General features: G+C 35.1%; 1 protein-coding gene and 1 long non-coding RNA gene across 2 annotated transcripts in view; one reads left to right on the top strand and one right to left on the bottom strand.

Moving 5' to 3' along the window:
* Positions 1–9,086, bottom strand: part of LOC137048691 (uncharacterized) — a 16,448-nt gene extending 7,362 nt beyond the window's left edge. The window contains exons 1-4 of the long non-coding RNA XR_010899500.1: positions 8,951–9,086; positions 8,774–8,823; positions 5,680–5,800; positions 5,359–5,478 (exon numbers count right to left, since the gene is read on the bottom strand). This is a non-coding gene — a long non-coding RNA (uncharacterized lncRNA). The remainder of the gene's footprint in view (positions 1–5,358; positions 5,479–5,679; positions 5,801–8,773; positions 8,824–8,950) is intronic.
* Positions 1–12,445, top strand: part of slc26a3.2 (solute carrier family 26 member 3, tandem duplicate 2) — a 16,626-nt gene extending 4,181 nt beyond the window's left edge. The window contains exons 2-21 of the mRNA XM_067426905.1: positions 2,102–2,269; positions 2,690–2,829; positions 3,486–3,596; positions 5,384–5,544; positions 5,638–5,802; positions 6,177–6,329; positions 6,601–6,683; positions 7,153–7,300; positions 7,398–7,511; positions 8,511–8,588; positions 8,705–8,800; positions 9,020–9,126; positions 9,939–10,008; positions 10,589–10,681; positions 10,764–10,859; positions 11,055–11,282; positions 11,427–11,481; positions 11,656–11,789; positions 11,897–11,971; positions 12,111–12,445. Of these exons, the coding sequence (XP_067283006.1) occupies positions 2,139–2,269; positions 2,690–2,829; positions 3,486–3,596; positions 5,384–5,544; positions 5,638–5,802; positions 6,177–6,329; positions 6,601–6,683; positions 7,153–7,300; positions 7,398–7,511; positions 8,511–8,588; positions 8,705–8,800; positions 9,020–9,126; positions 9,939–10,008; positions 10,589–10,681; positions 10,764–10,859; positions 11,055–11,282; positions 11,427–11,481; positions 11,656–11,789; positions 11,897–11,971; positions 12,111–12,161 (2,289 nt within the window). The 5' untranslated portion in view covers positions 2,102–2,138 and the 3' untranslated portion in view covers positions 12,162–12,445. The remainder of the gene's footprint in view (positions 1–2,101; positions 2,270–2,689; positions 2,830–3,485; positions 3,597–5,383; positions 5,545–5,637; positions 5,803–6,176; positions 6,330–6,600; positions 6,684–7,152; positions 7,301–7,397; positions 7,512–8,510; positions 8,589–8,704; positions 8,801–9,019; positions 9,127–9,938; positions 10,009–10,588; positions 10,682–10,763; positions 10,860–11,054; positions 11,283–11,426; positions 11,482–11,655; positions 11,790–11,896; positions 11,972–12,110) is intronic.

The following is a 12,445-nucleotide window of genomic DNA, read 5'->3' as shown; positions in this document are numbered from 1 at the left end:
ACACAATGTTTCTCAAGGGAAACTTTTGCGAGAGAACAAAGCATTGAAATATTTTTTTCCCTCCCATCTCATATTTTTTCCATCACCATATAAAACAATATCAATTTAACAATACCATAAAGCCTACATATTTCTTTAGAAAATTAAATGTTATAAAGGTAATTTATACTTTTTAAAACAATATTTAGAATTAATTTAGATCTAATTAAATGTATTGCCTTTTTAGTTTAATACAGGTGATCAACAGGTTTATACTACTGCATTTACACATTTTTTTAAATAAAAAAATTACTACTATTTTTGTGTACATTCACACAAAAAGACACCTGCATCCAAAGATTCTCAATGCAGTCCATTGAAGCAACAAAAAATAGCATAGTGATGAATATACACGTGACATCACTCATTTGCAGTTAAAGATATGGAAGTTATTTGGATAAAATTAAACAAATTCATAAAAGGATGACATCTCTACAATGTTTTCCAGAGAATCACATGAAAATGAATCTCCAATCTAAGTGACTCTCAGAATGTAAGTGAATTATGTGTCATTAAAAAGACCTTTCTTCGAGGATGTCAGTTCATGTCAAAATTGAACCTTCAGACTGTACAAATTGTACTTTCATTCAGCATGGAATTCATTAGGCATCAGGAAATGACGCAAACAATAACAGACTGCCGTTCTGTGACTGCAGCACATAAACACAATAGCTAGGTGAAGAGGTGTTTTTGTCGTCATAGCTGATAATATTTACTATCAATTAATGTGGCATGATTGAAATGCTGTTTTGACATATCAGCCAATATTAGTATCAATATTAGAACTAATAAAAATTCTAATAACATAAAATGATATACACATTCTTTACTTTTAGTTGGACATTTTTGACACAATAGAAAAAGAACAAACAAATGTGGTTTGCAAATTACATTTGCAGTATCAAAAGATTTTGCCGTATGAGGTATGAGGGGACGAAAGAAAGAAATTGATAAGCGGATGGGGCTTTTGCCAAGTTTTTATCAGAAAGAACAATGGTCAGGGATAAGGGGGAGATGTGGCTTGCAATATGAAGAAGGTATCTTGATAACTGTTAATAATTACAGACATGATAAGTATAACAATTTATAGAGAGACACAGACTTAGAGTTCTAGCTAGACCAAGCAACTTTTGAAGCAACACAGGGACAACAAAAAGGGAATATTTAATACCACACTGAACTAAGAACAGGTAGGATAAATACATTGCAAAAATACACTATTGTTGAAATGTTTTTTAAAAGAAGTCTCTTATCCTCACCAAGGCTGCATTTATTTGATCAAAAATTCTGTAAAAAGTAATATTGTGAAATATGATTTGTGATACATTTTCTGAGGATTATTTAATGAAAAAACAGCTTTATATTTATTTTTCTTGTAATGTAAAAGTAAATTTAATGCTACCTTGCCTTGTTTGAAGTATTACTTTCTTTTCTTTTTTAAAATACAAAACATTTAAAAAGTACTTTATATAACTTTAAGTCTGGTCATTCCATGGACTAAAAAATTATAAATCTAAGGTAAAACCCGCAGTATATATGGTGTAAACAAAAAAGTAATAAAGATAGAGGGGAAATGCTTAATTTTCAAACAGGTATTGATCAGTCATGTTAATCCTCCAAAGGATTCTGGGATTAAACTTTTAAAACAATATGATTTAATGTGATTTGGAGCTGATGATCCCTACAGTAGATCGTGACAACAGAACTGCAGACAAAAATCCTAATTAGCATGAATATGTTTATGAGCTTTATGAACATAAAGAGCAAAGCATCTTAAACTGTGGAAAATCCCATAGAAACATCCCTCTTAGAGATAGCAGGCTAAAAGTGAAGTTGGACACGCACATACTATCATACAAATATGATGAACTCACCAACAAACACATGACTTACACTGTGTAGTTGCATGATGTTTACTCATAGTGCGTTTGAGTAAACACCTTCATCTTACACATCTTCCCATGATTGCCAATATAAATACAAAAGCGACAGTTTCGGCTTGACAGTTGCCAGAGCAGGGGCAGATATTCATGAATTAATTTTATTTGGTCACCACACACAGATCAGAAGGATTTTTGCCCCCAGTTCTACGGCGCACAATGCTCCGACCCTCAACGCAGAAGTATGCGGTAACCAGACCACTATACACAGAAGACGGCTTTGAAGAGGAACATGCGAAAGTCTATCGGAAACACAAGAGATTTCTGGACCATGTTAAACAGTACTTCACGTAAGTACACAACTTAACTCTTAACATTTATTAAGCAGTGCAGCGAAATGTATAAAAACCAGAGGCACTAAATGTTATATCTGTTCTTTTCTTTTCTGTTTTGTTTTATTAATACTTTAATAAAAGTGTCTTTATTAATATTATTAACATTAAAAAGAATTTCATTATTATTACTACTACTACTACATTTTCAGATCAGTTCAATTAGGATATGTTCAAAATATAATATAGCAAAATCATATATAGCTGTCATCCTTTTTTTATTGTGAGTAATAACACTTTATATGCTGTGAGAAAAAGAAAAATATAAAAACATTTTCAATAACTTGAATGATATCATTGTGTCTTGTATTAGATAGCATGTTCTTGCATGAAGAGAGAGACAAATAACATCTTTGATGTTTGCACATTGTTTGCTAGTTGTACTTCAGAACGTGCAAAGAATGCTGCCGTTTCTCTGCTGCCTATCATTGGATGGATAAGGATCTACTCGATCAAAGAATGGCTGTTGAATGACATTGTGTCTGGTGTCAGCACTGGACTGGTTGCCGTCCTACAAGGTAACACTTATGAAGCTCTTATTAAAGAGTTACTCAACAGGAACGCTCACAGCTCAAGCTCTTGAAATAGACTCATGATATATATTAGATGAATTATGACATCAGGCCATAAGAATGTAGTTTATCTTAATGAACTGAGGACTGTGACTGATTGAGTGATTGCTTGTGACTGATGTGACTATGCAGTTGTTTCATGAGATAACTACGACATGACGTGATATTAAATGTGTCAAAATAAGCAAAAAATGGATTTATCTGACCGTGGTTGAAATGATAAACACCAATAGAAGATAATCCAGAAATGCAGAATGTATTGAGTAAAGGAAACATACATACGTACGTACGTAAATACATACATACATACACACATAAAGAGCTAGTAAATTTATTTTCAATTACTGTATGCTATCACAAGCCTGGCATTTCCATCTAACAAAAATTGGAACTATTTTTGCTTATGTCATCCACACACTTCAAAAAATAAAAAAATCAATAACATTCTTATTTGTGATGGCCTTGAGAGAAGTTGTAACATAGCGAATGGGGTGTTGATAAGGGGGGATAATAAATGAATGAGGGCATCCACAGATCAGATAAAGATTGTATAACTATGCTACCAGGGTTTAGTTAATACTTATAAATATTTTTTCCCTCAGGTCTAGCCTTCAGTTTACTGGCTTCCATCTCTACCTGGTATGGATTGTACGCAGCTTTTTTCCCAGTCATCATTTATTTTTTCCTGGGCACCTCACGACACATTTCAGTGGGTAAGTTCTATTGTGAGCGGGTTACGTGAATGAGACCAACAACATTGTTTCATTGACAGCGGCCGGTTGAATAAGCTGCTTAGACTAGTCTTAAAAGTTATTCCTCCAATTTTTTTCTGCAAAACTGATTCTAACTTTTTTTTAAAAAAACAAGTTAGATAAAAAAGTTAATTGGTCTAATTTGAATTGGAAATGTAAGACTGATTGCTAGGTTTTACTAATTAAGTCCCGCTCAAGTTGTTCCAAACCTGTATGAATTTCTTTCTTATGCTGAACAAAAATGGAAGATATTTGGAAGAACGTTTCTCGGCAGCCATTGATTACCATAGTGCAGGGGGAAAAATACTATGGTAGTCAATGGTTCTTCAAAATATCTTCATTTGTGTCCGGCAGAACAAAGAAACTACAGGTTTGGAACAACTTGTGGTTGAGGATGACATAATTTTCATTTTTTGGTGAATTATCCCTTTAAGACAATTAACAGTGATTACATTTATTCCCCTGGTATGGTTTCACAGAAAAGGCTTAAGTTAGTCGCAGACTAAAATGCATTGAGCTGTTTTAACTGAAAGCAACTTGCTCTGATATGTCATTGTTTTGTGTCAAGATGCACACCAGTAATGTTTTTTTGTAAGGCACGTTTATAATAGCTACTTAAATGCCCTAATGAAATTAAGGCCTAATCCTGACTTAATCTAGCCTGACATGGTCATACTCAATTCTAGTTAGAATATGAGTCTGAAACTGCTCCATTGGGCTGTGATTATGGGGCGTTTTTCAACCGAACCAGGAAAGACATCAATTGGATAGACCTACAACCAATCAGAGCAGCGAAGCAACGAACCTGTCTGCACGGGAGCTGAACTCAGGCTGGAATAAATGATCTTTGCCGGTGTTGTAAAAAAATTAAATAATTTAGTGATACACAGAGTACTTACCTAACATGATCATAATTTCTGTGAGAAATTGTGATGGTGAATGCAGATACAAACAAGCTCTCCGTTTAGGATTTGAACAAATATAATCCAAGCGCCTTTGATGATGTGCATGATTACGTTACTGTTGATCATCTGTCCGTCATCGTCTAAAGCCCGCCCTGATGATTTCATTGGTCCGAACAGTTTCTGTTCAGGGATAATTACTCCTCTATGGAGCGAGGCCAGACCGAACTGCACAACCTAAAAATTGTGTTGGCGGGGCTAAATTCGGCTGACATCCAAGCTAGACTTAATCTAAACCATGTCTGTGAAATCAGGCCTAAATATTAACATAGTGGCTTAACATAGTGGCTAAGTTTATGCAATGGGCCCAAGAACTGTCTAGAGTTTGCAAAATCCTTTTTAGATATAATGCTATCACACCATTCATTTTTATTGTGTAATTTTGTAGCCTCTAATTTAGATTTGGCACAGCTGTGCTCAATCTCTAAGGGAAGTCAGTTCACCCGGTGCCCGTCCTCAGCCAGCTATATTATGCGAAACGCAGCTTCTTTTGAACTTAAATGGAGAAAGACTGAAATCTTTGAAATTATGCTTCAATAACATATTCAAATCACCCAAAACACAACAACAACAAAAATGACAACTATATCATGAATTTTGTTTCACAGGTTCAAATCACCCACACACGCACACACAAAAACTAAAATTTAATAAAAAAATAAAAAAACGTAACGTGTAATAAACACATTATAAATATATGGACTTTAATCAGACAGATATCAAAACAAGGCTATCATTTAATGTACTGTAAATGTACTCACCAGTATGTGTTGTTCTTTGCACCAGGATCTTTCCCTGTATTGAGTCTCATGGTGGGGGCAGTAGTGACCAGATTGGTGCCCGATGAGGGTCCGACTGCCAACATCACTGCCTTTGAGGGGCTGACAAAAGATGAACAGAGGATCTTAGTGTCTGCCTCCCTCACTGTCCTAGTGGGTTTATTCCAGGTACATCAGCCACTCTCACTATTAAACTTAAAAGCAATGGCTGTTTTCCATCACAATCACATCAATGCTTATCTTCATTCTCTTTATTTCCAGCTTGGCATGGGGCTGCTGCAAGTGGGCTTCATTGTCATGTACCTGTCGGATACTCTGATATCAGGATTCACCACCGCGGCTGCTGTTCACATCCTGGTTTCTCAGCTCAAGTTTATACTAGGACTGACTGTGCCGGGTTTCAGCGGACCACTTTCTATTATATCTGTAGGTCATAAGACACGTTTGCTTCTCAGTCACAATCACTTTGCTTAAACAAAATAAAAAAATAAAAGCTTTATCTCTACACTCTTAAATTACTCTCTATTACACTGCAAAAAAAATTATGTTCTTCATCAGTATTTCTGTCTTGAGGTCTAACATAAATATCTAAAAATCCCTAAATTGAAATACATTTACTACCTAAATTTAATTATATATATATATATATATATATATATATATATATATATATATATATATATATATATATATATATATATATATATATATATATATATATATATATATATATACATAGAAGTAGACTATAGTGACAAATGACTCCTGTAAACGATCTGTGTCCACTGTTTTATCTGCAGACTCTTAAGAGTGTATTTACCCAGATCACCTCCACAAATATCCATGATCTGGTCACTTCAATTGTGGTGATGGTGATGGTGTTGGGCGTTAAGGAGATCAATGACAGATTCAAATCAAAGTTACCAGTGCCCATTCCCATAGAAGTGATTATGGTGAGTTGAGTGAACCTATTTCTGTACCTATCTCCTTAACCTATTTTGTAGTCTGAAAGTGGATTTACTAATGTTATTCCTTTTTATGACATGATAAAGTTTATCAGCCAGTATATTTGTATATCTACCAAATTATCATGCCAAACACCGTATGAGTTAATAAGTGCATATCATTTACTTTAGTTCATGAGTCCCATAAATCTTATCTTTTGTTTTCAGAGCAAATATTAAATGTCATTCAAAAAAACATTAAAAGTACTTTTCCCAACAGACCGTCATAGCTTGTGGTGTGTCCTATGCGTTCAACTTCAGGGATAATCACGGAGTGGACGTGGTGGGGATAATTCCAAACACGTAAGCATCGCAAGCTACATAATATTTTAAAACAGCACCAATAAAGCCATGATTTAAAGGCCCCATGAAATATGTTTTCCTTTTTGTGTTGATGACTTTCGTACACATTTAGAAAGGACATACTGAAGGGCCCTTTAAAAAAATATATAAAAAATTAGGGCAGGGCAGTCTCATTACAAAGAGCATTTGATTGGACAAAAAAAAAAAAGTTATCAATATTTTTAGTTAATTTTCCAGGAAGCCTATACAATTTTAATGCATATAGGTGCAAAAAAATCACTTTGTCAAAAGCTTCAACATAGGCTAAAATTTCAAATGTTGCCTATTAAACATTCTTAAACATTTATAAGGTTCTTTACGCACAGCGGTTACAAAGCAATAAAAAAAAATATTTGTCCATATGCTTTAAACACAAAACTAACAGAGCCTAAAGGTGGCATGAAAAATAAACACATTTTCATCTGTTCAGGTTTGAGACCCCAATGGCTCCGGACATGCAGATTTTCCAGATGACAGCAGTGGAGGCTTTCCCAATAGCTATTGTGGGATTTGCTGTGGCTTTTGCAGTGGCTAAAGTCTATTCTGTAAAGCATGACTACGTTATAGATGGAAATCAAGTAAGCCCTGATTAACATCCCACATAAAATGTAACTAAATGTGAGAACACAATCAGTCAGTGGAAGAACATCTGAAATGACACATATAATCGTGCAGGAACTCATTGCGTTTGGGGCAAGCAACATATTTGGAGGATCGTTCAAGTCTCTGGCAGCTAGTACAGCTCTCTCCAGAAGTGCAGTTCAAGAAAGCACCGGAGGAAAAACACAGGTAAACAGCTCTAAGGATCAGATGTTCAACCTCTGTAAAACTGTTTGCAAGCTTTTCTAGCTGGCTGGAACACAAAAAGGTAATTTTGCATCTGTGGCGTCTCAATTAGGGAATTTGTTTTCCAGCCACAGAGAAATACTGGCCTCTAGTGCTCAGAAAGAGCCATGACATGTGGTAAATTCTAGGATAAACAAAACAGTGCCATAAATATAACAACCTTTTCCTACTTGAATAAACGTAAATGTTCATTTGAAACACTAAACGAAGAGTTCAGATGCAAAAGCCTCTAAATCCTTCTTATGTTTTTCTTTAAAATAAGCATTTTGCCATGCTTCCATGCAAAGGTTTCTACTGAAGTACTGGTACTTCTGAATGGGCTGAGGCTGGGATTTAGTGAGTTTAAAGTGAAGGTATTTTATGAATTTATACTATATGCAGAGGGCATTTACTCAGTATTCATCTCATTTTTGACCAAAGTGGCTTTTGCATCTGAACTCTTCATATATAACCAGTCTAATGAGTTGGTAAGATTTCTTAATTGTTGGTAAGTTTCAAAAAGTCTTTTCTGCTCACCAAGGCTAGATTTATTTGATTTAAAATACAGTAAAAACTATTACATTGTTAAATATTATTACAACTTAAAATAACCCTTTTGTTTTAATATGTTTTAAACTGTAATATATGTCCGTGATGCAAAGCTGAATTTTCAGCATCATTACTCAGTCTTCAGTGTCACACGATCCTTCAGAAATCATTCTAACATGCTGATTTGCTGCTCAAGACGTTTCTTATATTATTATCCATGTTAAAATCAGCTGTGATGCTTAATATTTTTGTGTAAATCGTGATCCCTAGGATTCTTTAATGAATAGAAAGTTCAAAAGAACATCTTTTTTTGGAATAGTATAGAATATTATAATAGAATATTTTGGAATAATAAAATCTTTTGTAACATTTATAAATCTCTCCTTTAGTCAATCGTTTTAATTCACTTTTCAGATAGCTGGTTTACTCTCTGCCATTATCGTGTTGGTGGTAATCTTGGGGATTGGGTTTTTGCTAGAACCTCTACCAAAGGTAGGAATCAAATTCAAAACATATAAACCTGTTAAACAAGCACATATTGTCTTCGATAACAGAAAGCTTTGAGTTTAATGTTTGACGTAGTTGTGTGGCGTGTTGTGTGACTGCAGTCGGTGTTGGGAGCAGTGGTGATCGTGAACCTGAAGGGGATGTTGATGCAGGTGGTTACAATTCCTTACCTGTGGAAGAAAGACCGTCCTGACTGTGTAAGAGCATTTGACCACTCCCTCTAAATGCAAAGAAGGGATTTCAGAAAATATGTTATCCAAATAGACAAACAGAGTTCAAATTTCAGCTTTTTAATAATTAGTGAACTTTTAGTATTTTATCCAAGATAACATGCCAAATAAAATCACCTTAGAAATGCAATGTCAAGTGGCATGTCTCTGATGCATGCCTTCCTCTGTCCTTATGTTGTCCTCCAGATTGTTTGGGTGGGGACCTGTTTGGCAGCTATATTCCTTGGGCTGGACATAGGACTTGCCATTGGTCTTGGTCTGGAGCTCCTCACTGTGGTCTTCAGGGCTCAGTTGTAAGTGTTGACAGATCCAAATATCTAGATAAAATAAAACAATTAGAATATGTTATCAATATTGCTTCTTTAAATATATTGGTCTGGTTTCACAGACAGAGCTTAGATTAAGCCAGAATTAGGCCTTAGTTCACGCAAGACATTTAAAGGAACTGTATGTAAGAAATGTATTTCAATTAATCATAAAATGGCCCTGATATGTCACTAGACATTAAGAAATCATGTTAATTTCAAATACTTTTATCACTGACAACAGCAGTCCGGACAGAATATTGTCATTTAAAAGTTGTTGTTGCAGCCCTCAACTGATGTTGATGTTGACATGAAGCTCCTCCCTCCACCTATCGACCAATCACAAAGCCCGTAGTGTTTGGGCATCCGGGCTGCCAGATCTTTTCTAGTTACCACAGCTGCAGCTACAAACGTTCCTGCTGGATCCTGCAGCCTATCTGGCAACCTCGAGTCAGGGAGGAGGGGGAGAGGGGATACACCTAGTGCCAGTTTTGGCCACAATCTTACATACAATTCCTTTAAGTAGATTTTACAAACATGCCTTACAAAAAACATTACTGTGTGCATCTTGAGAAAAAAACAGTGGCACTGACATATTTTAAAATATATCAGAGCAAGTTGCTTTCTGATAGTCCCAGACTGCATTTTAGTCTGGGACTAACTTAAGCCTTGTCTGTGAAACCAGGGGATTGAGTGAAATGTGTTTTAGTTTTTTTCCAAATCACCATCACATACCTATTATTTTTTATAATCTATTCTGTTATACTTTTGATAATCTATTTATCTGTTCTGACCTTCAGTCCACGCTGCAGTGTCCTGGCTAATATCTCTGGGACAGATATCTACAGAGATCGCAAGGACTATGTCAATGTAAGTCCACCACAGATGCATCCTCTTGACCTTATTCAGCAATATAATCATCATGTATTGTCTCTATTATTGGTCCCACTTTTACATTACATGCCTTTTAGTACTGTGTACTAACATTTAAATTAATAATTTGATACAATGCACTTATGTACATTTTTGCATTGTACTTATATTTAACACCAGCATGTTATTACAGCGGTAATTAATTTGAATAAAAGAAATGAATCTATTATTAAATCTATAATAACATCTATAATAAGACTGTCGAACCTTCCCTTAACACCCTCATACCATCAAACCTGTCCCTAGCCTTACCTGCATCCTACCACAATAGCAGCAAAATATTTTGCAATAGAACATGAACACAACTGCATTGTAACTAACATTATTCTTTTTTAATGCCAGTGCATAGAAGCTAAAGACGCCTGATAAAAATATGACCCTATTATATATTGTTTGGTGTGTCAATGTACATGAATGGCCACAATATAGACAACTTGTGCACCTGAAAAGCAGATGAATCTAAGAAACAACATTTTGCTTTATATTGTAATTTTCTTTCTTTCTGAATCTCCTACAGATCTATGAGCCAGAGGGAGTAAAGATTTTCAGAATCCCATCTCCAATTTTCTTCGCAAACATAGATTTCTTCAGAGACAAACTGAAGGATGCTGTGAGTGTAGTAGTTTAACCCAGACCTCAGATGACTCCACCAGCTGACATAATCACAACCTAACCTGTTTACTTTAATGCAGGTGGGCTTTAATCCTCTGAGAATCCTGAGGAAGAGGAACAAGGCCCTGAAGAAGATTAAGAAAATGATAAAGAAAGAAGAGCTGACCTTAACATCCGTACGTCCTCAAGTTAAAAAAAACACAATAGAAATGACCTCAAAGACTTCTTAATAAATATAATTATGTAATGTAGCTGTGTTCCGTCTACAGCTTTGATATCTAAATCTTAGACATCCAAATGATAACTAAATTAACTAGTCTTATCATTGAGATACCTATCTAAAGTTATACTGTAATATCTTCCGGCTATAGAACGGACTACAGGCCACATATTCAATGCCCATTGAAGAGTCAGAGGATGAAAGCAACATAGAGGATCTAGACAAGCCCACAGACTATTCGGACCTTCCAATCCAGGTGAACTGGAATGCAGAACTTCCTGCCAACATCCGAGTCCCTCCTGTGAACATCCACAGTTTGGTCCTGGACTTCTCTGCGGTTTCATTCCTGGATATATCTGCACTCAAGGGTCTCCAAGCGGTACGGCAGCTGTGTTCATTCTAAAAGCAATGTGTACATTTAATCATTTTTGTTAATCTCTTAGTATTTCTCTGTGCAATGCATTACATTCTAATTTCATTATCTGAAAATGCTCTAATAAACCACAAACACTTCTGTTTACAGGCCTTAAAGGAATTTATACGCATTGATGTTGATGTTTACATAGTAGGCTGTGACCGTAAGTCCTTTTTTCCCTTCCAGATTGCAGGTTAAAGGGTATTTGTATAGTATTTTACAATGTAGTGTATTTCTCCCTTTATCTGCAGTGCCATTGCTATTATAACGTAGCAGCATAATGATCTGTAATAATAAAACTGTGTAGTAACTCAAACCTTTGACATGTCATTTCCAGCGTATATCATAGAGAAGCTGAAGAACTGTAAATTTTTTGATGATGAAATCAAAACATCCATCTTCTTTTTGACCATCCATGATGCAATGCTCTTCATTCATGAGTCCCATCCAACGAAGACTGTGAGCGAGAAGGTGAAGGAAAACACTGTACAAAAAAAAACATTAAACAACATACAAGCTTCATTTGTTGTTTGTTTATCAAAAATGCATTATTAAAATGTGTCTGATTTGAAAAACAGGTTTCAGGACGTTTCCCATACCAACACATTAATGGCAGAAGCATGTCCAATGAGTTGACGATCCAAGAAATCCCAGTAGGTGACCTAACAAACAAGGGATTGAACCTGTTAAAATGAAATATTAAATAAATAATTGAATTCCAATCCTTGATAACTTTTTTGAAGATATTTTTGAAGATCTGAATGGGGTTAAACTGCTCTTTTTTTCCTGCAGGACATGAAAATGGAAGTTGAAACAGACACCAAACCAGAGACGAGGTTCTGAAGCGAACCAACTCGAAACCTCCACTATGTAGAACTTTACATTCAATGTATATAAGAATGAATTATTATTTTTTATTCTGTGTACTGTGCTGCATGCAGAATGAATTAGCTCTAGATTATGCCAATGTGTCACTAAATTATTGGATTTGTGGTTAACATGTTGTACAAACAATCTTATCGGTTCACTATCAGTGACTTTTTTTTTACTTTTTCCTTTTTGAATAGTATGTATTTTTATGTGCACTATTTTTATTCTACAATAAAAAAAATATGTTTTCCTAAATA

The sequence above is a fragment of the Pseudorasbora parva genome, chromosome 20, assembly GCF_024679245.1.
Source record: "Pseudorasbora parva isolate DD20220531a chromosome 20, ASM2467924v1, whole genome shotgun sequence".
Taxonomy (NCBI): domain Eukaryota; kingdom Metazoa; phylum Chordata; class Actinopteri; order Cypriniformes; family Gobionidae; genus Pseudorasbora; species Pseudorasbora parva.
This window is presented reverse-complemented; position numbering and strand designations above follow the sequence as displayed.